Below are 24,115 nucleotides of genomic sequence, written 5' to 3' on the forward strand. Positions count from 1 at the left end.
GGGGGGGGGCATGCGGCGACGGCCTCCCGCTCCCCCCGGGCCGGAGCGGCGACGGCCAAGGAGCGTGTTACGGGCAGAGCGGTGTCAGCCGCTGAGGAGGTGCGAGCCCCTGTCGGGCTCCCGCCGCTCCGGACCATGTACTCGGCCCACAGGCCCCTCATCCCCGCGTCCGGCGCGGCCTCTCGTGGCCTCGGCATGTTCGGTCAGTAGCGTCCCGCACTGGGACTGCAGGGGTCAAGGTGTCGGGGTGCTAAGTGCGGAATATCGGCTATGGGATGTAGTACCTGCACGGTGGAGGGAGAGTAAAGGGATGGCAGAGAAAGTTTGGAATCTAGCGGGGCCGAGTGGTTAGTGATGGCAGGTGTGCGTGTAGCCGAGCAGTGGGAGTGAGGAGTGGGGCGTACGTGGAGACAGGTGTGGTGCTCAAGTGACGGGTGGAACAGATCGGTTGTGATTGGTGTAAGGGCAACAGAGTAACAGGCTTTGAAGTCTGCCTTAGAATAGACTTGAGTCCTGCTGGTGGAAGATGTGGAATGAGGACAGGGATGGGGGCTTAGAGGAGTGGTCTAAGGACAGGTTTGGTGGGAAGCACCACCTCTCAGAACAGTCTGTGGGTAGCAGTGTTTGTGATGTGATGAGAGGGCGGGAGAGGCACACCTGGAGGGTGACACACTAGGACAAGCATAGGACCAGAGGACTGCCCCATTGTCTGCTTGGCCTCCACTCCCTATTTCAAGAAAGCTAGGAGGGCTTAATAAGAAAGATCTTCGTGGAGATAGAAACACATCCAGGGCCTTGCAGGCTGTCTTGGGGTTGGAGTCCCCAGATGGTTTTGGGGCCCCTAGGGGTGGGGGCCAGGGATGTTAGGAATCTTGAGTGTCTTCCAGTTTTGTTTCCCTGCTTCCCTGTTCTTCCCACTTTCCTTTAGGGCTCCTTTGTCAGTCCCTCAGAATCAGGTCTTGAGGTCAATTCTTCTTATAGTGCTCTCCCAGACTAGATTTCTGGAGGTATTGGGGTGGGGTCACCTCAGGTCAGGTTGCTCTGGAGCAGGGGGTGGTAGGGAATGATGGATATCAGAGATAGGGCGGTTCCCTCCTTCCCTCTTCCCCCCCTGAGCAGGGGCCTCTCTCCTCTGCTGGTTCCACTTCCCCTGGAGTCTGCGGCCTGGCAATGTGGGGAAGCTCACTGATAGCCTTGCTTTTCAGTTCCAGCAGGCGTGGTCCCAGCTCAGGATCATGTACTTTCCCACCCAGCTTTCAGGTGGAGGTGGGCCTCGGTGTTGTACCTCCCAAAATTCTACTGGTGATGGAAATATCTCCCTGTCTATCACCTCAAGCAAACACCTGGCACTTCAGCCTTCTCTGGGCAGGAATAACAACAATTCTCTCCTCTGTCCCATTGTCCCTGCTTTTTTTTCTGGGGAGTTTACCACACCCTCCATCTTTCTGGGCAAGGAGACTGGACACTGGGCATGAGATAAGCCCAGGAGTTTCCAGGGAGAGAAGCTTCTTACTGGGTGTCGGAGTCTGTTTAGGAGACAAAAGAAGGGAGCCACCTGGACCCCACCCAGGAAGGGCAGGTCTAGTTCTCTGGGGACTGGTTGTGGGAGGGGGGAAGGGGCAAAGAGGGTGTTATTCACTGTGGGGCTGTTCGAGATTCCAGGCCCTGAAAATGAGTAGACAGAAGGGGAAATAGGGCCATTAACCTGAAGAGAAGGAGGAGCGTGAGACCAAGGTGAGGGGCTATGTCAGATGGCAGCTTAGTTGCTGAGAATGTGATGCCATGGTTATACGGAGGATTGTCCAGTCTTGCAAAGGTCTTAGGACATGAGAGTGGGGGAATGGCAGCTGAGAGTGACCTGGTTTGTGGCAGGAGCCAGTTCCTCTGGCTTGGTCCCTAGTGGCAGGGCTGGTGGAGGCTGGGAGGAGGAGTGGGACGTGAGTGCTGTTTCTCTTTCCTGCTTCTCTTTCCTTTTTTTAAAATCTATAGACCTTTTAGGGATTTTTCTCCCCCCCCCCCCCCCGAGTGATATCTCACTTTACTGACCCCAGAGGCGTGGGGTATAAAGACTGGGTGGAGCCACTTCACACAGTTGGAGAATGAGATTAAGTTGTGGTGGAGGTTAGGGCCAAGCTCTCCTGGCATCCAGCTCACATGGCTCCTTCCCACAGTGTGGACAAATGTGGAACCTCGTTCTGTGGCTGTGTTCCCCTGGCACTCCTTAGTCCCCTTCCTGGCACCCAGCCAGCCCGACCCCTCTGTGCAGCCGAGTGAGGCCCAGCAACCTGCCAGCCACCCTGTGGCCTCCAACCAGAGCAAAGGTAAGGGATAGGGACTATGGGAATGCTTGGGCATGGGAGTCCAGGTAGCCCAGGCGCCCTCTCATAGACTGTTCTGCTCCTAGAACCTGCTGAATCAGCTGCTGTTGCTCATGAGCAGCCACCAGGAGGTGCAGGGAGTGCTGACCCTGGGCGGCCCCCTGGAGCCACATGCCCTGAGAGCCCAGGGCCTGGACCTCCACTCACTTTGGGGGGTGTGGATCCTGGTAAAAGTCTTCCTCCCACCACTGAGGAGGAAGCTCCCGGGCCCCCAGGAGAGCCCCGGTTGGACAGCGAGACCGAGAGTGATCATGATGATGCGTGAGTTCTCAGGGCCTGGCTAGGTCAGGGTAGTGGGGGATGCAGAATTGAACACATGCTCTTCACTGGCTCTGATGCTTTCCACAGCTTCCTCTCCATCATGTCTCCCGAGATTCAGCTGCCTCTGCCACCTGGAAAGCGCCGCACCCAGTCCCTGAGTGCCCTGCCCAAGGAACGAGACTCATCTTCTGAGAAGGATGGACGAAGTCCTAACAAGGTACCTAAGCAAGCTTTGCAACCCTGTGGACACCAAGCCTGTACCCCAGTCCTAACTGATCTTCTCTGGGCTTTGTTAACTACAGCGGGAGAAGGACCATATCCGTCGGCCCATGAATGCCTTCATGATCTTCAGCAAGCGGCACCGGGCCTTGGTCCACCAGCGGCACCCCAACCAGGATAACCGAACTGTCAGCAAGATCCTGGGAGAGTGGTGGTATGCCCTGGGGCCCAAGGAGAAGCAGAAATACCACGATCTAGCCTTCCAGGTAATTCTTCCTCTCCTTGGCTCTTCCCAGTGTTCTCTGGTGGGGCGCTGAGTGAAGGGTCGCCCTGCCCTTTCCTGCCAGGTGAAAGAGGCCCACTTCAAGGCCCACCCAGATTGGAAGTGGTGCAACAAGGACCGAAAGAAATCCAGCTCAGAGGCCAAGCCCGCGAGCCTGGGGCTGGCAGGAGGGCACAAGGAGACGCGGGAACGGAGCATGTCGGAGACGGGAACTGCTGCTGCCCCTGGGGGTTAGTCAGCTCCTTGGCTCTCCCCCTGCCACCTCTCCCTGAGGGCTGCCAGCCTTCCCCTTGCTTGCTCAACCCCTTTCTGAGCAACTTGTCTTCTTTGTTGCTTTTGAGGACTCATCCACAAAGAAACTGGCAGTTGTTTTATGAATGAGCCAGGGAGATGCAGAAAGGAGACCCAAATACAAATCATTGCTTACTGCTATTTATTGAGCATTTACTACGTGATCAAAAAGTAGTCCTCTTTTTCCAGATGAAGAAATAGCCTCAGAGATGCCAAGTCACTTGATTAAAGTCCTGGGCTAATAACAACCACCACAACCAAGATTTAAGCCCTAGCTTGGCTTCCCCAGAACCATAGTTGGAACCATTGCCACTCACTATGCCCTGGATTGGCTGCTTCTAGGAGTTCTGGGGTACTTTGGGGTTTTAATGCTGTTGCCTTCTGTGAGAGTGGGAAATCTTACTGCTCCTCTCACATAGAAACACTAAGGCTCAGACAGACCAGTGGTTAACTAACAGCTAAGACCTCCTGGACCAATGTCCAGGCTTGCTCACTCAGAGAATGTCTGCTTCCAGGAACGGGCTTGCTCCCTGCAGGGCCAGAGGACAGAAACTTGCAGGGAAGAGATGTTGAGCTGGAGACTGGTGCTTTCCCTCTACCAAGTGGCTCAGGGTCTCCAGTCTGCTTCTGCCCAGGACATAGACACATCTGTGAGAAGTTGGGCTGGTTCAGGTGCTGTAGTCATGGCGCTGTGACAGCTCTTGACAACTTCTGCTTTACAGTGTCCTCTGAGCTCCTGTCCGTTGCAGCCCAGACACTCCTGAGCTCCGACACGAAGGCTCCAGGGAGTGGCCCCTGTGGAGCAGAACGACTACATGCGGTTGGGGGACCTGGCTCAGCTCGACCCAGAGCCTTCTCCCACAGTGGGGTGCACAGTCTTGATGGTGGGGAAGTGGACAGCCAGGCACTACAAGAACTGACCCAGGTTGGAGGCACAGGTCACCAAGGAGGTGGGGTAAGGAGGGTTGTGTGAGCCAGCAGACCCAACTAAATCCTCCCTGCCACCTGTCCCACAGATGGTTTCTGGCCCCACATCATACTCCGGCCCAAAGCCTTCCCCTCAGTTTGGCGCTCCAGGATCTTTTGCAGCTCCTGGTGAAGGAGGTACCATGGCCACTAGTGGGAGACCCCCACTGTTGCCCTCCAGAGCCTCTCGTTCCCAGCGCGCAGCCAGTGAGGACATGACCAGTGACGAGGAACGCATGGTCATCTGTGAGGAAGAAGGGGATGATGATGTCATCGGTGAGTAGGGCAGGGTTACAGTCCTAGAGGGGCCCTGGATCAAAGGCCAGTGGGTGACCAGAATCCAGGTCCTTAGACTCCTCCAGTTCTTTTCCAAGTTTGTTTTTAGCTGTATAACGTCAATTCTGCTTTGCCCAAAGAAGCTGCCAGCCATACAGGAAACCCAAGGACATGGGTGTCATTAGCAGAGCACTAGATGCTCTTCCCAGTGTACATTTCAAGTGACTTTGGTCAGATGCACAGAGCCCTGGGCTCAGGACTGTCCTCCAGGGCCCCCTTTGTCCTGCCCTACTGCTACCGTTGTTGCCTTCCACTCACTAGCCTGCTTGGCCTAGAGCTGAAGCCAGAGCTCAGATCCTCTTTCAGACTGTTTCCTCCTGGGTAGTTCTATACTCAGTCTCTTCCCTACACTGTCCCTCTACTTCCTCAGCTGATGACAGTTTTGGCACCACTGACATTGATCTCAAGTGCAAGGAGCGGGTGACTGACAGTGAGAGTGGAGACAGCTCTGGGGAGGACCCAGAGGGCAGCAAGGTGAGGCGTGTTGGGAGCTGGGGTATGATGCTGTCTCGTCACTCTCAGAACTCCTGGGTGCTTGACCCAGGGGGAGAATTGGGTCTGAAGAAAGCAAGCTTCTTGGCTCATGGGCAATTGGGTCACATCCAGGATGAGTTGGCCTTCAGTTGGCAGGGGTACTTTTGGCTGGCCCGGCTTACAAGCAGGCAGGGGTTCCTGGCATAGGGGTCCAGCTCTCTACACTCCCTGACTTGGGTTTCTCTTTCCTTAACCCAGGGCTTTGGCCGTAAGGTGTTCTCACCTGTCATCCGCTCCTCTTTTACCCATTGCCGTCCAACCCTGGACCCTGAGCCTCCAGGGCCCCCGGATCCACCTGCAGCCTTCAGCAAAGGCTATGGCCCCACCCCATCCTCCTCCTCCTCACCTGCTTCCACCTCAGTTTCAACCTCCTTTTCACTGGGCTCTGGAACCTTTAAGACCCAGGAGTCTGGTCAGGGCAGCACAGCAGTCCCACTGCGGCCCCCACCTCCTGGAGCTGGGGGCCCAACAACACCTTCCAAAGCCACTCGCTTTCTTCCTACGGATCCTGCCACCTTCCGGCGCAAGAGACCCGAAAGTGTTGGTAGTCTGGAGGCCCCAGGCCCCTCGGTCATTGCAGCACCTCCCATTGGGGGAGGAAACATTCTGCAAACACTGGTTCTACCTCCAAGCAAGGAGGAACGGGAGGGCAGTGGTGCACGAGTGCCCTCAGCCCCAGCTCCATCACTGGCCTATGGGGCTCCAGCAGCCCCTCTGTCCCGTCCTGCTGCCACCATGGTCACCAATGTGGTACGACCTGTCAGCAGCACTCCTGTGCCCATTGCCTCAAAGCCCTTTCCCACCTCTGGCCGGGCTGAGGCATCTTCAAATGACACAGGTGCCAGGACTGAAATGGGCACTGGATCTCGGGTACCTGGAGGCTCCCCATTGGGTGTCAGTTTAGTGTATTCGGATAAGAAGTCAGCAGCAGCCACCTCACCAGCTCCACACTTGGTAGCTGGACCCCTGTTGGGCACTGTGGGGAAGGCACCTGCTACTGTCACCAACCTGCTGGTGGGCACCCCAGGCTATGGGGCTCCTGCATCATCTGCTGTTCAGTTTATTGCCCAGGGAGCCCCAGGCAGTGTGACCCCTGCAGGCTCAGGAGCAAGTGCTGGGAATGGCCCCAATGGGCCAGTACCCCTGGGCATCCTGCAGCCAGGTGCCCTAGGCAAGGCTGGGGGAATCACCCAGGTGCAGTACATCCTGCCCACACTGCCCCAGCAGCTTCAAGTGGCACCTGCCCCAGCACCAGCCCCTGGGACCAAGGCAGCAGCTCCCAGTGGCCCTGTACCCACCACCAGCATTCGTTTCACCCTCCCTCCGGGCACCTCAACCAACGGCAAGGTCCTGGCTGCCACTGCACCCACTGCTGGCATCCCTATCCTGCAGTCTGTACCTTCCGCCCCGCCCCCTAAAGGTGAGACCTGAGTTGGGTTTTGTAAGGACTTGGGTCACAAAAGTCTGTTTGATTGTCTTGTAAACTTTTCTTTTGTTGCTTCTTCTAGCCCAGTCAGTTTCTCCAGTCCAGGCCACACCCTCGGGTGGCTCAGCCCAGCTGCTTCCTGGGAAGGTGCTAGTTCCCCTGGCTGCCCCTAGCGTGTCAGTTCGAGGTGGAGGGGCTGGCCAGCCACTGCCCCTGGTTAGCTCACCTTTCTCAGTACCTGTCCAAAATGGTGCCCAGCAACCTAGCAAGGTAAGGCACTCTGGTAGTGGCTTCACTTCTCTTCACTGTTGGCTGTCATCCTTGTGTTCACCCGTGTTGCTGCTTTTTCTGGTCTCCATTTTTCTCTGGAAATTGGGTTGGTGGTTTGTTCGTGTGTGTGTGTGTGTGTTTCATTTATCTATTTAACTGAAGCTTGGGGATCAACATTTATTAGAGTTTAAGAGAGAAATAACAGGGCAAGCAGGCTGTACATCCTGGCAGTTGCTGGGAAGGAGGAAGAGAGAAAGACCTGCCTTTTGAGTAAGGATTTAGCAATGGAGGTCTGTGGGCTGATGCAGAAAATGAGTTGGGGCTGGGTATGGTGGCACCCATTTACTTCTGGCACTCAGGAGACGGGCAAGTGGACATCTGGGTGAGTTTAAGGCCAGTTTTCTACATGAGTCCCAGGCCCACCTGTCTCAGAAAGGGGGCAGAGATGAGGGGGAAATGGGAGAGAGAGAGAGAGAGAATACTTGTTCTTGCAGAGGACCTGGGTTCCCAGCACCATGCTACTACCTGGAGGTGCACAGCAATCTGTATTTCCAGTTCCAGGCGACCAGACGCCCTCTTCTGGCTTCCACAAGCACTGCATGCACACAGTACACATGTAAATGTGCAGGCAAAACATCCACACATTAAAAATAAAATTAAAAAGTCTTCAAAAATAGAAGGAAAAAGTTGGGGATGTTCAGAGAAATACCAGAGTGTCTGGGAAAACAAGCTTAGGAGTTTGGTCCATATCCTAAGAGGGAGAGGTAAAATGAAAACATTTTAGTTAGAACTCAGGAAAGCAGGCAGGCTTAGCAGTGAAGATTTGTGAGCAGATGCCTGTTTTTTAAATGTTTCTGTGCAGCCCACTGTTTCCTCAGTGCTCAATGTCTCTACCTGTTCATTATCTGGATCCTCCTCTGTGGTCTCTGTCCTGGTCTGACCTCAGGCTCTGAGTTCTCTGCTTTTGCTGAGCCTGCATTCCAGGCCTCAGTCAGCCCTGTCCTTTGGGGTCACATCTTACTCTAGTCTATGGGTGCTTTTGCCCACAGATTATCCAGCTGACTCCTGTGCCTGTGAGCACACCTAGCGGTCTGGTGCCACCCCTGAGCCCAGCCACAATACCGGGGCCCACATCACAGCCTCAGAAGGTCCTGTTGCCCTCTTCCACAAGGTGAGACCAGTTAAGCCCTTTCCTTCATTCTAGGCCAGACAGTGGTGGGTTAGGGCCAGCCCATCTCACTTCACTCCTCCCCTTTCCTCTCCGGTGGCAGAATCACTTATGTGCAGTCAGCAGGTGGGCACACTCTGCCTCTGGGTACCAGTACTGCATGCAGTCAGGCTGGAACAGTGACCTCATACGGGCCCACAAGCTCTGTAGCTCTGGGCTTCACATCGTTGGGGCCCAGTGGTCCTGCCTTCGTACAGCCCCTGCTCTCAGGTGAGGGCTGGCCTGGGGAGTTGGGGGAGGGGTTGAAACAGCTCCAGACCCTAACTTGGTTCCCTTCTCCTTTGTCTTCCTCCCAGCAGGCCAAGCTCCATTGCTGGCTCCTGGCCAGGTGGGCGTGTCACCTGTGCCTAGCCCCCAGTTGCCTCCTGCCTGCACAGCCCCTGGAGGTCCTGTCATAACAGCCTTTTACCCTGGCAGCCCTGCACCCACCTCAGCACCCCTGGGCCCACCTTCCCAAGCTCCTCCAAGCCTGGTCTACACTGTGGCCACCAGCACCACCCCACCTGCTGCTACCATTCTGCCCAAGGGCCCACCAGCCTCTGCCACTGCCACTCCAGCCCCTACTAGTCCTTTCCCTAGTGCCACAGGTGGGTGTCAGGGAAATTCTGGGGCAGGGTTTGTGCAAGTTGGGGGATTCAGGAAATGGGCTTCAGTGAGGTCTGGCTTAGTAGATGTTTTCTTCCTTATCATCAGGCTCCATGACCTACAGCTTAGTGGCTCCCAAGGCCCAGCGGCCCAGCCCAAAGGCCCCCCAGAAAGTGAAGGCAGCCATCGCCAGCATTCCCGTGGGGTCTTTTGAATCGGGTGCCACTGGGCGGCCTGGACCTACACCCCGACAGTCTATGGACTCTGGAGCAGTCCGAGAGCCAGCTGCCCCAGAATCAGAGCTTGAGGGGCAGCCCACACCCCCAGTCCCCCCACCTCCTCCAGAGACCTGGCCTCCTAATGCCCGGAACAGCCCCCCACCACCCCTGCCTGCTGAGGAGCGACCTGGCACCAAAGGCCCTGAGACTGTAAGTATCTAGCTGGGTGGGGACTCCCCTAGTTCTGGTCTTGCTACTTGCTTCTTTCTCCGTGTGTCTCCTGCCTGATCGCTGTATACCATCCTATTAGGGAGCTGCATTCTGGGCATCCTGGCCTTCAGAGGCCAAGGCTTTGTCTCATCTTCCATCTTGCATCATCTTGTTTCTGGCTATTGGCTCATGAGCTCACCTACATCACTCCCTTTTTGTGTCTGGGTCTCTAGCCTAAACTGGCCTAATATTCATAGCAGTACTGAGTGCTGGGATTACAGGCATGAGTCCCTGTGACTTTTTTTTTTTTTTTTTTAATCCCAATACATCTAAGTCCAGTATTCTTGCCTGTCCCCACCCCAGGCCAGCAAATTCCCCAGCTCATCTTCAGATTGGCGAGTTCCTGGGCTGGGCCTGGAGAGCCGTGGGGAGCCTCCCACTCCTCCTAGCCCAGCTCCTGCTCCAGCCACAGCCCCTAGTGGAAGCAGCAGTGGCAGCAGCGAGGGCAGTAGTGGGAGGGCAGCTGGGGACACACCTGAGCGCAAAGAAGTGACTAGTTCTGGCAAGAAGATGAAGGTGCGACCCCCACCCCTGAAGAAGACCTTTGACTCTGTGGACAAGTGAGCAGGGGTTGGGATATTGGCAGACTGCCTAGGGCTTGGTGGGAGAAGGGACAGCTGCAGACCAAGACCATAGAGGTGACCCTGCTGGCCTTTCAGCAGGGTCCTGTCAGAAGTGGACTTTGAAGAGCGGTTTGCTGAGCTACCTGAGTTTCGGCCAGAGGAGGTGCTGCCCTCACCCACCCTGCAGTCTCTGGCCACCTCACCTCGGGCTATCCTTGGCTCCTACCGCAAGAAGAGGAAGAATTCTACTGGTAAAGCAGCCCTGGCTCTTAAGAAAGTGTGTGTGTTGTGAGGGCAGGCCAGAGGCCACCTCCACTAAAGCCTAGTCTGCTTATTTGGCTAGACCTGGACTCAGCGCCTGAGGACCCCACCTCGCCCAAGCGCAAGATGAGGAGACGTTCGAGCTGCAGCTCAGAGCCCAACACCCCCAAGAGTGCCAAGTGCGAGGGTGACATCTTCACCTTTGACCGTACAGGTACCAGTATTTAGGAGACTAAGGGCTTCCAGGGGTGGTGGTGTCATGAGGGTAGCCAGGGAGGCTCAGTCAAGGCTGACCTCTATTAAGAGCTGGCAAGACTTAGTGGGCACTTGGACAATGGCAAGGAGTGTGGGGGTCTCTGCTGCAGCCTTGACTGAACTCCCTTTCCTGGGAAGGTACTGAAACTGAGGATGTGCTTGGAGAGCTGGAGTATGAGAAAGTGCCCTACTCATCACTGCGGCGCACCCTGGACCAACGACGGGCCCTGGTCATGCAGCTCTTCCAGGACCATGGCTTCTTCCCATCAGGTGAGCAAGTCTTACACTTGGGAATTTCATGGGGACTCGACCACATTTCTCACCATCTTTCTGTTTCCAGCCCAGGCCACAGCAGCCTTCCAAGCCCGCTATGCAGACATCTTCCCTTCCAAAGTGTGTCTGCAATTGAAGATTCGGGAGGTTCGCCAGAAGATCATGCAGGCAGCCACTCCCACAGAGCAGCCCCCTGGGGCTGAGCCCCCCCTCCCTGGACCACCCGCTAGTGGCATGGCTGCTACTCCTGTTCCGACTCCCAGTCCTGCTGGGGGCCCTGACCCCACCTCTCCAGGCCCGGACTCTGGCACTGCCCAAGCTGCCCCGCCACTGCCTCCACCCCCAGAGCCTGGACAGCCTGGCTGGGACGGGGCTCCCCAACCCTCCCCACCTCCCTCTGGTCCCTCCACAACTGCCACAGGCAGGTGAGAGGCCCTTGAAAAGATCCCAGGACCCACAGTATAACCCCCTCAGGATATGGACAGTATATATAGATGGCAGGAATTGGGGGTCAGACAGTGGGATAGTTACCTCCTCCCCAGTAAGCCATTTTGTCCTTTCCAGTTTGGTATGGAATGTGGCCTGTTCCCCTTGTATATATTCCCTCCCTGTGCTGGGGGAGGGGCAGCAGGGGCACAGACTCCCTCCACTGAGCTCTTGTACATAACCTGAAGTGTGTGACCTTCAGAGCTTTTCACTTGTACTTTATGCAGAATGGCTCCTGTGAGGGCTGCAAGCTGGAGGGTAGTTTGAGCCTTGGGCCACAGGGAGATGCCTGTGGAGTAGTGGGGAGTTCATGCATCCCCCCTTTTTCCCCAGAGGGGCTGGACTCAGGTTAGTTTGGGGTGGGGGGCTCCTGCACTTTGCCACAGGCATGGGGAGGATTTTCCCCACCCTCTGCCCTCCCAACTTGGGTTGTACTTTCTAAGAAGGTGATTTTCCCCCTTCCTTTGTCCCCATTCCCAGAACAAAACATGTTGATCATGTGCAATATTTCTTACTGTGCCGAGAAGCCGCAATGACCGAGATTAAAGCTGTTTAACACACCCATGGCTGCTGTCTTGTTTCTCAAGTATGACTTCTCACACTCCAAGACTACCAGTATGCCATCAGCACCCTGACATTTCTGCCTCTAAGGGTGAGGCAGCCTGAGCAGTCTGGGAACTGTGCCTATCCACCTATTCAACAGGCAGCAACTTGGGTAGACTGAGCCCCTATGCTGTGAGAAAGGCAGTTCACCAGTATTGGTCGTGGAACTAGTTATACTCAGACATTTTCAGGAGGCCAGTTTGGGACCATGAGCTAGCTATCCTCAGTGTCTTCTTGTGCAAAGGGCTTAGTCCTGGAGGATAGAAGGTCTGAAGGGGCATCTAAACTTGGCCCTGAAGCACCAGGAAGTTAGCATGCATCAGCTGGAACAGCTCCCTGAAGGGACAGCGTGGGGGCGGTGGGGGCGATGATGGTGGGATCTGACCAAGTGTGACAGTTTCAGAGATTACTGAATGACCTTGATCCTAATGGTGATGACAAACTGGTTACACCCAGCAGAACTCGCCCAAAGCACACTTTAAATTCAACTGACTACAAGGACTAGAATGCCTTGATGGATTACTGATGTCTGCCTCAGGTACAAATAGAAACAACACACATAACTGCAGGGTCAAGGATCAGGCTTTTGGTGGTACCCAGACAAGTCTAGCCATAAAGCAAGAAACAAGCAGGAGGAGGAGACTTTAATGCCATGGAAAGGGAAGACGCTTAGGGTGTGGTCTCTGGCAGAGGGATGCCTTGGCCCTGGTCTTGGGCCAGGAGACGAAGAAGCAAGGAGTGCAGGGCCCGGCAAACAGGTGTGTACCCCAAGCGGCTCAGATGTAGGTAATCATACATGTCATGGTGGCTTATGGTGCCGTCAGAATGTACAAAGCCGGGGTCTGCATCTAAGAAGTGGGCTCGGGGGTGTCCAGCTAATGCTGCCCGCACCAGCTCGTTTACCTGTCGGTTTTTCTCCCGAAGTGGGTTGGGGTGCTGGCCCCTCGGAAGAAGGCCCTGAGAAGGCACACCAATAGTTATCAGATCAGCATCCCTGGATTAAACTGTCCACCCCCCACCAGGAACTTTTCAGCTGTAAAATAGTTCAGGGATGTGAAAATAGGGAGGGCAGAGGAATGGTTCCGGATTCCATGTCCCAGCTCCCATTAGTAAGAACCTTCCTGATAGGCAGCCTGTTTCCAGAGATCACTCATATGCCAATGGGGCAGTGTCTTAGCTAGAAGTGATGAAGCTCAATTTACTCCAGGAATGCCCGACAACTTGAGTTTTCCAACACTCAAAATACCCAGCCTTTGGGCCACAGGCTAACTGGTCCCTGAAGACATCCTCAATCACAGTCACTCTGAAGACAGGGTCTCTATGTAGCCCTGGCTGTCCTCACTGCATAGACCAGGCTGCCTACCTCTGTCTCTGAAGTACTGAGATTTAAGGCGTTAGCGATCACATCCAGTTCAGAGCCACTCCTACAGAGTGTGGAAATCTACCAGACAGTTCACTGGAAAGCCACTGTGCCAAGATGTCCAGAAATGTGCCAAGTACTTCTTGGGGGTCTCACAACATAAGTACACCCCTTTTTTTTTCTTTAAGAAAAGGTCTTGCTGGGCAGTGGTGGTGCATGCCTTTAATCCCAGCATTAGGGAGGCAGAGGCAGGTGGATTTCTGTGAGTTCGAGGCCAGCCTGGTCTACAAGAGCTAGTTGTGGGACAGGCACAGAGCTACAGAGAAACCTTGTCTCAAAAAAAAAAAAAAAAAAAAAAAAAAAAGTCTTGCTGTGTTGCCCAGGTAACCTCAATTTCAGTGATTCTCCTGCCTCAGGCCCTAGAGTGCCACTATGACCGGCAGCCACTTTTCTTTTGCCACCCTTCCAAGCTCTCACCAGCACAACCACCCGTGCCTGGGGCTGCAGCTTGTTCACAAGTTGTACAATGGCTTTGATGCCACCTGTCACCTGCTCTGCTGTGTGGCTGTGGTTGTTGGTGCCCACCCAGACCACCACGATCTGTGAAAAGAGTAACACAAAGCAACGGTAAAGAGACAAGCAGGAGTGTTAACTTGCCACCCAAGCTTTGCTCACCTTGGGCCGGATGTGTTCCAGCTCCCCATTCTCCAGCCGCCAGAGTACATGCTGTGTGCTATCCCCACCAATGCCAAAGTTAAGTGCGTGCAGAGGAGAGAAGAGCTCCCGCCAGATCTGTGGGCAAAAAATGATATAGGCACTGGCCATCAGCACCTGTCCAGGTGGTAACTAAATGCCACTAGGGATATGCCTTACTTTATGAACAAAGACTGGTTAAATCTCACCCCGAACAAACCCCAGCAGATAAAACGCCATTTTATGGAACCTCTTAGTGTCTTGCTTTAACCAAAATCTCACAGAAGGTACAGTCACTTTATAAAAAGCCTGTCTGCTTAAACCATACACAGAGCTAGCAACATACAACTGAATCTCATTGTGAATAAAGCCATTGTGGCTAAAGCTGTCTTGGGGAAAGATTTTATGACTGGCAGTGTTTGCCGAATACATTACAATCCACCTTCACTTTCTGTAAATCTATTACAACTTTGTGTAAACTCAATAGGGGCTGTGCTCTACTTTAAGCAAACAATAAAGAGTCACCTTAGGCAGTTTCGAAGGAAAGCCTCAATTTAAGTCTTGACAAACTCAGGGCACACACTTTATTCTTAAAGAATATTGCATTTACATGGGATTCTTAGATTCCTGCTACCAGGGGTATTTCTGTATCCCCTTACCTTGCCTGGCTTGGAGTCTGGGCCCAAAGTGCTAGCTAATGAGGGTACATGCCTCAATGAGGAAGGAGGAAAGGGTTGGAGTCTCACCTCACACTGGTGCATTAGCTGGACCAAGGAGTCCCCGATGAAGACGACTTCTGCTTCCTTGTCTTTGCTGTCTGCCACGAAACGTTGGTGCTGCAGGGAAACCAAGAAAGAGTCAATGGCACGCATGCTCCAGGCCCCGCCCCACCCTGTTTGCACAGTCTGGACAAACAAAACTTGGCTTCCCACCCAGATGAAGATGAGGACTCCACGAAGCAGGGGTTCTCTAGAAGCCCCCACCTCCCGAACCCCTAAGGATCGTGTGGAGTCACTCACCAGAGACATCCAGCGCCCATCGCCCTGCACGTCCTGCACTGGTGTGGGCTTGCTGGCCGGATTCTTGTCCCCGCTCATTCTCAATACCGCAGCCCCTGCGGAGGAGAGTGGAGACGGCTCGGAATGCTCCGGGAGGACGTTGATCCGCCACGCCCACCCCCACCTCCCTGGCCAACACAATAGACCGTCCTGCCGCCCTCACTCGCGAGCAAGGCGCAGGCCAAGCCCGGGCGCGCCTCTTGCAGAATAGGGAAGCCGTCACGTAGGAAGGACTCCTCGCTCGCCTCCCCCGACAGAGGCCGCGCAATGGGCTCGTCTGTCGCTTCCCGCCCGGACCCCTCGTGGCCACAGCGGCCCAGCGTAGGGGGGAGGGGCAGGCGAGACCACGCACCGTGCGTGGCAGGGAGCGGTGGCGGGGGGGCGGGGGAATGAGGGAGAGACAACCCAGAATTCACTGGAAGGGACAGCGTACCTGCAAGGGCGACAAGGAGCAGGGACAACCTAGCGCACTTCCTCGGGGGGGGGGGGGGGGAGGAGATCATTTGCCGCAGGGCCAGAAAACTCCGGAAGAGACCACCTACGGGGGTGTGTGTAACCCATTCACGTGGGAGAGAGAGTGGACGGGCTCATTTTTGGATCCCTGGAGGGGGTGACTCGTAGGTGTCCGGGAAGGGACGCTCCCATTTCCTACTGGTGTGGGGGAGCTTGAAAGGAAATTGGTCAAACTGGACAGTGGTGACTCGCATTTTTAATCCCAACACTCCGGAGGCAGAAGCAGACTGATCTCTGAGTTTGAGGTCGGCCTGGTCTATAGAGAGAGTTTCAGGATAACCAAGACTACACAAAGAAATTCTGCCTCAAAAAACAAAAACAAAAAAGAAAAGGGAAGAAGCTGGAGAATAGAGGTTTCTAAGGAAACACCAGAGTGACTTTGAGGTGTTTTGTTTTCAGATGAGGTCTCACTGTTTAGTTTTAGCTGTTCTGGAACTTGTATGAAGACCAGGCTGGCATTGAATTCACAAAGATTCACCTACCTCTGCCTTCCTAATGCTGGGATTAGGTTCAGCTTCAACATTAGGTTTCTAATGGTATAAAATCTCAAATACATAATACCTTTATGCCTTCGAGGCACCACAGGATCTACATGGAAGGTTGAAGGTGCAGAAAGAACAGAAATTGGAGATGGCTGTAGGACCCAGCCCAGGTCCAACCTGGCACCCCTCCTGCAGATCATCTTGCACGTCTGTGGTCTCTGCTCCGCTCTCTAGATAGATACCAAGTGCCACTACCAACTTCAGATGGGTGGGTCTGGACTCCAACACCCACATCGTAGCCGAGACCACTTTCAGCCATGTTCCTTGTGTTCCTGGCTCTAATGCCAAACCCCGGTGTGTCTTAGATTCCCAGGGTCTCCCTTTCCCCTAAATGGCCTGTTTGTTTTCTTGCAGCCCTGCCTCCAGGTTGGACTTTCAAATCCATCCATTTTTTCCAGTTAGGTTGATACTGAAGTAGTGAAGGGTTTTATTTATCGTGTGGACCTGGCACAAAGTCACTACGGAACAAGAACAGTGCTTGCTGGATGAATATTAGTTACATTAGTTGTCAGATGTGTTGAGGAGACAGATTCAGACATGCCTGGTAAAGGCCCAGGACTCTGAGGGTTTGGGTTTTTCTAGACTAGGGCTTCTTTTCTCTCTGTTTGGAGGCATAGTCTCATGGAGCTGAGGACGACTTTCAGCTCTCCATCCTGCTGCTTCTATCAGGTGAACAGGGCTTCTGGAACATTTTCTGTTTGAGTACCCCCGTTTTCGCTGGAGAAAGGTTTTTTGGTTTGTTTGTTTTGATTTTTTTTTTTAAAGATGGGAGGTCTTCCTATATAGCTTAGACTGACCTGCCACTGACTATGTAGACCAGGCTGGCCTCGAACTTACAGATAACCTCCCAAGTGCATGGGTCAGCATTGCCCGACTGTTTTGTTGTTGTCTGTTTGTTTGTTTGTATGTTTAATTTCCAGCACTGTGTTTCTGTTAGGGGAGGAAACTCTGTGTATAGCTAAAACATTGCAGTTCATAGCAGATAGTCTCAGAATAGACTCCGAGGCAGTGCTCATTTGGCCTGATGGTGTGTGTAGTTCAAATGTGTACACTGTATGTTCCCAGTCAATGCTGCCATGAAGTACTTTGTTTTGTTTTTGTTTTTTGAGATGAGGTCCTGCCTTCCCTGAAACTTGCTGTTGTAGACCAGGCTAGCCTTGAACTCACAGAGTTCCTCCTCCAGAATGCTGTGATTAAAGGCTCTCGCCACAAGTTTTGAGATGTAAAATGGATAAGCACTGTTAGAAACACCCTAGATTTATTATGTTTGATTTTATTGTACTTTCAGAAACCTTTTATTATTGCCATTTTTTCATGACCCCTGCCATTGTTATGTAACCACAGTTAAGCCTGTGACCCAGAGCTTGGTTTCAGAAGCAGTGTGTGAAGAAGGTTTGAGAGCTACAAAAGATTAGAGAAACAGCGGGATGATGGTGGCACAAACCCTTAACCCCAGCGCTCAGGAGGCAGAGACAGGCAGATCTCTGTGTGAGGCCAGCCTGATCTACAGAGTAAGTTCCAGGACAGCCAAAGCTACATAGAGAAACTTGTCTCCAAAACCAAAACAAAACAATTACAGAAGCAGAAAAAAAGACATATTGTATAATTAGTAACATTTCGACAGCAATATACACTGGCAGTTTAGCTTGATTTGAGAGACAGAGGACTGGCTGTGGTGGCACAAACCCATAAAGGCAGTGGGCCGTGGTGGTGCACGCCTTTAATCTCAGCATTCAGGAGGCAGAGGCAGGAGGGGAGGATCTCTGTGAGTTCCAAGCCAGCCTCGTCTACAGAGTGAGTTCCAGGACAGCTAGGGCTACACAGAGAAACCCTGTCTCGAAAAACAACAATAACAACAACAACAAAACCAAAACAAACAAACAAAAATCTCAAAAACAAGAGAGAGAGAGAGAGAGAGAGAGAGAGAGAGAGAGAGAGAGAGAGAATAAAGGCAGGAGAATAGAATTCCAGGCTATCCCAAACTCCCTAAGGGATAGTTAACTACCTATCTCAAAACACTAAAAAGTAGCTGAGCTGGGAGACAAGCGGTCAGCATAGGCAACGGGGCCAGCTAGACAAAACAACCCTAAAAAAAATAAAACCGTGTGAGGGGATATGTGTAGACAGATACAATGGAGGTAGAGAGAATTCCTGAGTGAGTGGAGAATCAAAACTCCCAAGCATTCATTCATAAACATTTTCGTTCATTCCATCCTTCTACAAACCGTATGGGGGAGGTAGGTACTATTACCAATCGGTTTTACAGATTAGGAAATAGGTGGGCGGTGGTGGCATAAACCTTTAATCCCAGCACTAAGGAGACAGAGGCAGTCGGATCTTTATGAATTCGAGGCCAGTCTGGTCTGTAGAGCGTGTTTCAGGGCAGCTAAGGCTACTCAGGGAAGCCCTGTCCCAAAAAACAAAACAAACAAACAAAAAAAAGAAATAGGCTCTGAGCAGTTACAGTTTTCTAAAGTCACACAGCCCAAAAGCGCGGTTCGGTCCCGGAGAGCCCGGGAGCACGAGGCCTAGCGCCTTCCAGGTCATACAGTCCGCCAGCAGCCTAAGCCAATCAGCATTGAGTAAGGGGGCGGGCCTAGAGGACCTCGACGGCAATCCATAGAAGGGGGGAGGCGGAGACAAGAGGTAAGGCTGGGCGGGGCTATAACTGTCACTCTTGGTGCCTCGTGCCTCTCCTGGGAACCTGAGGCGAGAGGCGCAGCGTGTGGGTTGCGCATGCGTGCGTCGTGCCTGTTGGCTTAACACGCGCTCAAGGGCCGGAAGAGCGCGAACAGCTTCGACGCCTGGGTCTCTCTACAGCAAAGAAGCCATTGCTCTCCACAGCCACGTGGAGGCCAGGGCGGGGTTCGTTAGGAGAGAAGAGGGTGAGGCACCCCTCCCCCACCGTGCCCCCACCAACCGTACCCACCTCTTCAGCCTCCTTGGCCCACCTCAGCCGATTTGCCCCCCCCCCTCCGCCTTAGGCCTCCCCTCGGGAGTAGCCCCCCAACTCTGAAGGCTCTTGTGAATTAAGTCCCGCCCAAAGCTGGCCCTTCCACTTCTCTGAGTGCCCCCTCTCCTGACTTATGTTTTATTTTGAATTCTTTGAGACGAGGTCTCATGCAGCCGGCAAACTTATTATGAAGTTGAGGATGACCATGAACGCCTGGTCTTCCCGTCTCCACTTTGTAAAATTTGCAATTACAGACCTTCCTTCACCATCATGCAGGCTCCTCTTTCCTGCCCTCATTTACTATTTCTGTTTCCTGTGTCTTGGTGTATCTTCCCGAATCGTGGATTTCCTCTGTCCCAAATCTCATTCACGATCTTGCTCCCATCTTCCATTTGTGTGTGTGTGTGTGTTGTTGGTTTTGAGACACTTATCTGACTGTGTAGTCTTAGCTAGCTTCAAACACATGATCCTTCTGCCTCAGTATCCCAAGGGGGGATGGATATAGGCAGGTGGCTCCTTACCTGGCTCATCTTCCATATTTTATTTATTTATTTTGATTTTTTTCATTTATTGGCTTGTTTTTTGAGACAGGGTTTCTCTGTGTAGTCCTCCCTGGCTTTCCTGAACTCAGAGGAATCTGCGAATATACAGAAAGACAGTTACAGTACTGGCCATTGAGCATGGGAACCTAGGTCCTTGCAATTATTAAGCAACTACTCTATCACTGAGCTATATTCCCAGCTTTTATTTTTTTCAGTGCTCAGAGCTTTATGTGTGCATACCCAGATTTTTTTCTTTGAAGATTTAAGTTTTGTGCAAGCGTGTGGTGTTTGTGTGTGTGTGTTGTCTGTGTGAGAGTATGGGGAATGTGAGTGTAGATGCCTGCAAAAGCCAGAAGACATCAGATTCCCCGGAGCTAGCTAAAGTTAGGCTGTAGGGCTCATCTGAGATGGATGCTGGGAAATGAGCTGGGAACTGAGTTTAGTCCTTTGAAAAAGCACTGAGTACTCTTAACTACTGAGCCAGCTCTTCAACCCCTAAGATACAGGCCTTTTAATTTTTTTTTTTTTGAAACAGGGTTTCTCTGTAGCTTTGCAGCCTGTCCTGGAACTAACTCTTGTAGACCAGGCTGGTCTCAAACTCACAGAGATCTGCCTGCCTTTGCCTCCTGAGTGCTGGAATTAAAAGCGCACACGATCACAGCCTGGCTCAAAATTTTTATTTTTAAATAGGATCTGTGTTACTTAGGTTGGTTTTGAATTCACTCTGTAGCCCAGGCAGGCCTTAACCTTTTTTTATTTTTTAAAAATATTAGTTTTTATTTTTCAAATGTTGGTATTTTGTCTGCATGTATGTCCAGATCATGGAGTTACAGACAGTTGTGAGCTGTCATGTGGGTGCTGGGAATTGAACCCGAATCCACTGGAAGAACAGTCAGCACTCCTAATCATTATGCCATTTTTCCAGTCTGGCCTTAAACTTTTAATTCTTCTGCTTTAGCCTTCTTGAACAGATGGGATTAGAGACCTGCACAACCAGGCCTGGCCATCATTTTTAAAATATTTTTCATGTTCTTATTCCCTGTTCCCTTATCCCCATTTTCTAATCTCTTTTCCTATTAGCTATCCCTACTTGTACATCATTTTGGACTCCCTTCTATGCCAGGCCTTTTCCAATGGCTCTCTGTCCACTTCTTTTTCTCATCTCTCTAAATAGTATTCTTTCTTTGCCCTGACCATCTGTTCCCACTTACCTACTGTTCCTGATTTATCTGCATCTGATGACCACCTTGCCTTCTAGGGCATCATGGACTCTCGGGGACCAGTCCCTCAGCCTTTCCAGCAGCCTGAGAAACCTGGTCGTATCCGCCGTCGCAAAACTAGGAGGGAACGAAACAAGGCCCTAGTGAGCAGCCATCGGCCATTGGCTCGTCAGGATCCTCCAATGTCTAGTCGGGAGCCATCTGCAATCCTCCAGGATCCTGGGGCCTCTGCAGCCCCCAAGCTTGTGGTCATAACTCAAGGCAGGTTGAGCAGGGAGCACCGGGGTCTCTTCAATCATGAAGTGAAATCCCTGGATGTGGCCCGGTTGCTTAACAGTGGCTCTTTGGAACCATGTACCCCCCTGCCATCCACCAAGTCTTCCTGTAGCCCTGTCAGAGTCCAAGAACCAGCCTTACAGTCAAGAGACAAGGAGAACCAGGTACCTGGAGGCTCAGGCTCGGGCCCACCAAGTTCCCCAGAACTCCCTGTGTTGGGAAAACTGCTGGAGGAACTTCAGTGCCAGCTGATTCTGCCCCAGGCCTTTCCCAGGAGGAACCTAGTGCAGGAGTCCAGAGATGCCATAATAAGAACCTTGCAAGGCTGCCATGGCTGTGTGCCTGATCTTGCCCTGGTGCTCCGAGGTTGCCAGTCACCCTTGCCTGGTGAGTCCACTTCCTGTTCCCTTGCCTCCCCTTTCACTTTTCTATAGTCCAACTGATTTCCATGCTTCTTTCTTCTGTGTCAGAGACGAAGCCCAGGGTACCTGAGAGACAGAGGACAACATCTTCTGGTGTCCACGTTCCTGAGCATGCTCCAAGGGAGGGGAGGCAAAGGACTCAACAGGGGGCAAAGAACCTTAACTTCGCCATGCCTCATCTATGTGGCAGTGGCAGCACCGCTTCACACAGGGCCAGCCTAGTGCCCCCTACAGATCACCAACTGCCATTCTTGCCCTCGGTGTCTTCACCATCTGGGGCGGCTTGGGGTCCCCCAACAGCTTTTGATATGCTGAAAAGCATCTGGCTCATAGCCACACCACCCCATCCTCAGCCCTGGGATGCCTGCCCGCCTCAGCCCCTGCCTCAGCCACCATCACCCTTGTTGCCCCGAACATCTGCCTTGGACTGGAGCCCTGACCCTCCTGCCCCACTACTCAGCCTTTCCTGGGTGGTGACTCAGAGAAGTCCAGAGGCTTGGTCCTTCCCCCCAATGAAACTCTACTGAGGGAGACTCTGGGTTAGGCTGTGGAGGCAGGGATTCCATTCTCCCATTCACCTCAATAAAACACCTTCTTGCTCCTCTTGATTTTCAGTGAGTGGCTGTCTCAGGAAAGCAGATTTGGTTTTGTTTGGTTTGGCTTGGTTTTGTTTTGTTTTCTGAGGCATGGTTTCCCTCTATAGCCCAGGCTGTCCTGGAACTCACTCTGTAGACCAGGCTAACCTGAACTCAGAGATCCCCCTGCCTCTGCATCTGGAATGAGAGTAGTTTTCTTTAGCTCTGAATTCTAAGATCAAGATGGAGTCTGAGGGGCCATCAGGAGAGGTGCATGCCTCTCAGAGCATGGAGTGGTGAAGATGGGAGGACTAAGAGTTCACAACTCCCCAAGATAGCAACTCTCCCTCTAATGCATACACAGTAAATTAATAATCACCCCAAGTGGTTACGGGGTAAAGATCTCACACAAATTTTTCCCCTCTGCCCATGTGTGTGAGTGTGTGTATGGTTTGTTTGTTGTGGGTTTGTTTGTTTGTTTGTTTGAGACAATCTTCCTAGGGTAGCCCCAGCTGACCTGAAACTTGCTATGTAGACCACTGGCTTAGATATTGGGGCAATCCACCTCCATCTCCCACGTGCTGGCATTAATTGCTTGTGCCCCATCTCACCCCAGGGATTGTATTTATTTTCCATTTGGGGAATGTAATTTAGGACCTAGCACACGCTAGGTAAGCATAGCACCACTGAGCTCCATCTCTAACCAGAAAACTTTTTTTTTGTGGCTCAGTGTTTTTAAACATATTCTCACTATGTGGCCCTGCATAAACAAGTCTGGCTTTGAACTCACAGAGAGTTGCCTGTTTCTGGTTCCCAAGTACAGGGTTAAAGGTGTGTGCCACCACGTCTGGCCAGACAGCTTTTTAAATGGTATTTTGAGCAGCCCTGAATTTTCTACAGTGGAGGGTGAAGGATGCAGCTAGGAATGTTGGAGTCTGAGAAGAAGAATCAAATTGGGGTCTGATGCTGGAAGGCCTTCCCAGGGCTCTCAATTGCCCTATGGAAAACGATAGGATTAATAGCAGCTTGGGAGGGACAAGGAAACTATACTGGGAGATAAGGGGTCCACTGTCTTGGCCTAGGTCTTCTGGTGGGGAAATGACAAAGATTTTCACCCCAGCAGTGGGAGTACTAGCTCCTGGTTATCTCACACTGCTGTCTCACGGTGGCAGCTAGGGTTCACACCCTAGGGATGGGGCAGGCAGCCAAGAATGGTTGATCTGGTTGAGGGTTTACCGTGTGTGTGTGTGTGTGTGTGTGTGTGTGTGTGTGTGATCCAGAACAATATCTGAGTCTCTGTGGGTCTAGTGTGCACTTGACAGGGTTTGTCGAATCTAGGGAATGGGTAATAATAGAGTAATTTGGGGTCTAATTTGGGCGGAAAAAGTTAGGACGAAGTTCAGTTTTCTGGGTTGTGGGCATCCTGGAGTCTGCAGTCAGGAGTAGGCCCTGTTTGTAAGAATGAGTTCAGTTTAGGACGCACGCAGGAGATGCCTGTAGAAGAGGACCAGAGCTGGGGCAAGGTGAATGGGAATGGGGCGAGAGAATGGGAAAGGTTCTCTCTCGGGTGGGAAGGGTAGGAGCCGGTTTGGGCTCATCCCAGGGGTGGGCAGAGACCGCGGAGTCCGGCGGCCCCTTTAATCGGGGGCGCGCACTGGCCAGACCGCGCGCTCTCGCCGCCGTCACCGGGCTGGAGCGGGAGCCTAAGCTGAGCCGAGCCGAAGCCAGAGCGGGAGGAATGGAGCCATCGCGCGCGCCCGCGCTGCGCCGCCTGCTGCCGCCGCTGCTGCTCCTGCTGCTGCCACTGTCCCCCCGCGCCCGGGCCAAGTACGTGCGGGGCAATCTTAGCTCCAAGGAGGTAAGCACATTGAACCATTCATTCCCTAGCGTTCCTGGGCCCGCGGGACCTAAGAGGGGAGGATACCGCCCCGCCCCCTGCGCCCCTCCCGGGTCGGGGCCTGGATGATGGGGGTACTGGGCTAGGGCGGGGGCTGCGGGGCTGCATTGTGGTTGTCGAGGTCAGGCTGGGTGGGGAGGGGTCGGTTGCGAGAGTCGGAGTTACAGGGAGCAGAGCTGCACCGTGGTGGTGCTGAAGGGACAGCACCCCTCACTCCACCAAGTGGAGGTCGCCTGGCCTGCTCAGGACCAGCAGGGAAGGTTTGCAAGATTCCCCAGGATGGCATAGTCTGTGGGACCACCTTGGCGTGTGTGTGTGTGTGTGTGTGTGTGTGTGTGTGTGTGTGTGTGTGTGTGTG

General features: G+C 53.0%; 4 protein-coding genes across 14 annotated transcripts in view; 3 read left to right on the plus strand and 1 right to left on the minus strand.

The window, feature by feature from the left end:
- The window catches only part of Cic (capicua transcriptional repressor), a 27,575-nt gene extending 15,306 nt beyond the window's left edge, over positions 1–12,269 (plus strand). For 3 of the 9 annotated variants that reach the window (XM_013351501.2, XM_013351500.2, XM_013351504.2), the window contains exons 3-21: positions 2,172–2,321; positions 2,405–2,639; positions 2,727–2,856; positions 2,942–3,124; positions 3,206–3,371; positions 4,155–4,357; positions 4,449–4,674; positions 5,105–5,208; positions 5,467–6,688; positions 6,777–6,964; positions 8,014–8,135; positions 8,236–8,402; positions 8,489–8,779; positions 8,886–9,205; positions 9,569–9,825; positions 9,925–10,079; positions 10,172–10,303; positions 10,483–10,614; positions 10,685–12,269. In XM_013351501.2, the coding sequence (XP_013206955.1) occupies positions 2,172–2,321; positions 2,405–2,639; positions 2,727–2,856; positions 2,942–3,124; positions 3,206–3,371; positions 4,155–4,357; positions 4,449–4,674; positions 5,105–5,208; positions 5,467–6,688; positions 6,777–6,964; positions 8,014–8,135; positions 8,236–8,402; positions 8,489–8,779; positions 8,886–9,205; positions 9,569–9,825; positions 9,925–10,079; positions 10,172–10,303; positions 10,483–10,614; positions 10,685–11,046 (4,745 nt within the window). In that variant the 3' untranslated portion in view covers positions 11,047–12,269. Of the gene's footprint in view, positions 1–6; positions 203–2,171; positions 2,322–2,404; positions 2,640–2,726; positions 2,857–2,941; positions 3,125–3,205; positions 3,372–4,154; positions 4,358–4,448; positions 4,675–5,104; positions 5,209–5,466; positions 6,689–6,776; positions 6,965–8,013; positions 8,136–8,235; positions 8,403–8,488; positions 8,780–8,885; positions 9,206–9,568; positions 9,826–9,924; positions 10,080–10,171; positions 10,304–10,482; positions 10,615–10,684 lie in introns of those variants that run through there. The other 6 variants (XM_013351506.2, XM_005361142.3, XM_026786420.1 and 3 more) reach the window with 6 other exon arrangements.
- A 66-nt stretch (positions 12,270–12,335) lies between these two features.
- Positions 12,336–15,348, minus strand: Pafah1b3 (platelet activating factor acetylhydrolase 1b catalytic subunit 3). Of its 3 annotated transcripts, none has more exons than XM_005361146.2 (6): positions 15,251–15,347; positions 14,779–14,873; positions 14,506–14,595; positions 13,742–13,858; positions 13,544–13,666; positions 12,336–12,663 (listed from the first exon to the last, which is right to left on the minus strand). In XM_005361146.2, the coding sequence occupies exons 1-6, from the start codon at positions 15,318–15,320 to the stop codon at positions 12,376–12,378; spliced, it is 783 nt and encodes a 260-aa protein (XP_005361203.2). In that variant the 5' UTR covers positions 15,321–15,347; the 3' UTR covers positions 12,336–12,375. The 3 variants fall into 3 exon arrangements, with proteins under 3 accessions (XP_005361203.2, XP_005361204.1, XP_026642222.1); XM_005361147.2 differs by lacking the exon at positions 15,251–15,347 and adding an exon at positions 14,981–15,153; XM_026786421.1 differs by lacking the exon at positions 13,544–13,666 and having other exon boundaries at positions 15,251–15,348.
- Positions 15,349–18,664: 3,316 nt separating this feature from the next.
- On the plus strand, positions 18,665–21,815 carry Prr19 (proline rich 19). Its single transcript, XM_005361148.3, has 3 exons — positions 18,665–18,757; positions 20,626–21,250; positions 21,334–21,815. The coding sequence occupies exons 2-3, from the start codon at positions 20,632–20,634 to the stop codon at positions 21,810–21,812; spliced, it is 1,098 nt and encodes a 365-aa protein (XP_005361205.1). The 5' UTR covers positions 18,665–18,757; positions 20,626–20,631; the 3' UTR covers positions 21,813–21,815.
- Positions 21,816–23,519: 1,704 nt separating this feature from the next.
- Positions 23,520–24,115, plus strand: part of Tmem145 (transmembrane protein 145) — an 11,094-nt gene continuing 10,498 nt past the window's right edge. Inside the window, exon 1 of the mRNA XM_005361149.2 lies at positions 23,520–23,718. Within this exon, the coding sequence (XP_005361206.1) occupies positions 23,599–23,718 (120 nt within the window). The 5' untranslated portion in view covers positions 23,520–23,598. The remainder of the gene's footprint in view (positions 23,719–24,115) is intronic.

The sequence above is a fragment of the Microtus ochrogaster genome, linkage group LG4, assembly GCF_000317375.1.
Source record: "Microtus ochrogaster isolate Prairie Vole_2 linkage group LG4, MicOch1.0, whole genome shotgun sequence".
Classification (NCBI taxonomy): Eukaryota; Metazoa; Chordata; class Mammalia; order Rodentia; family Cricetidae; genus Microtus; species Microtus ochrogaster.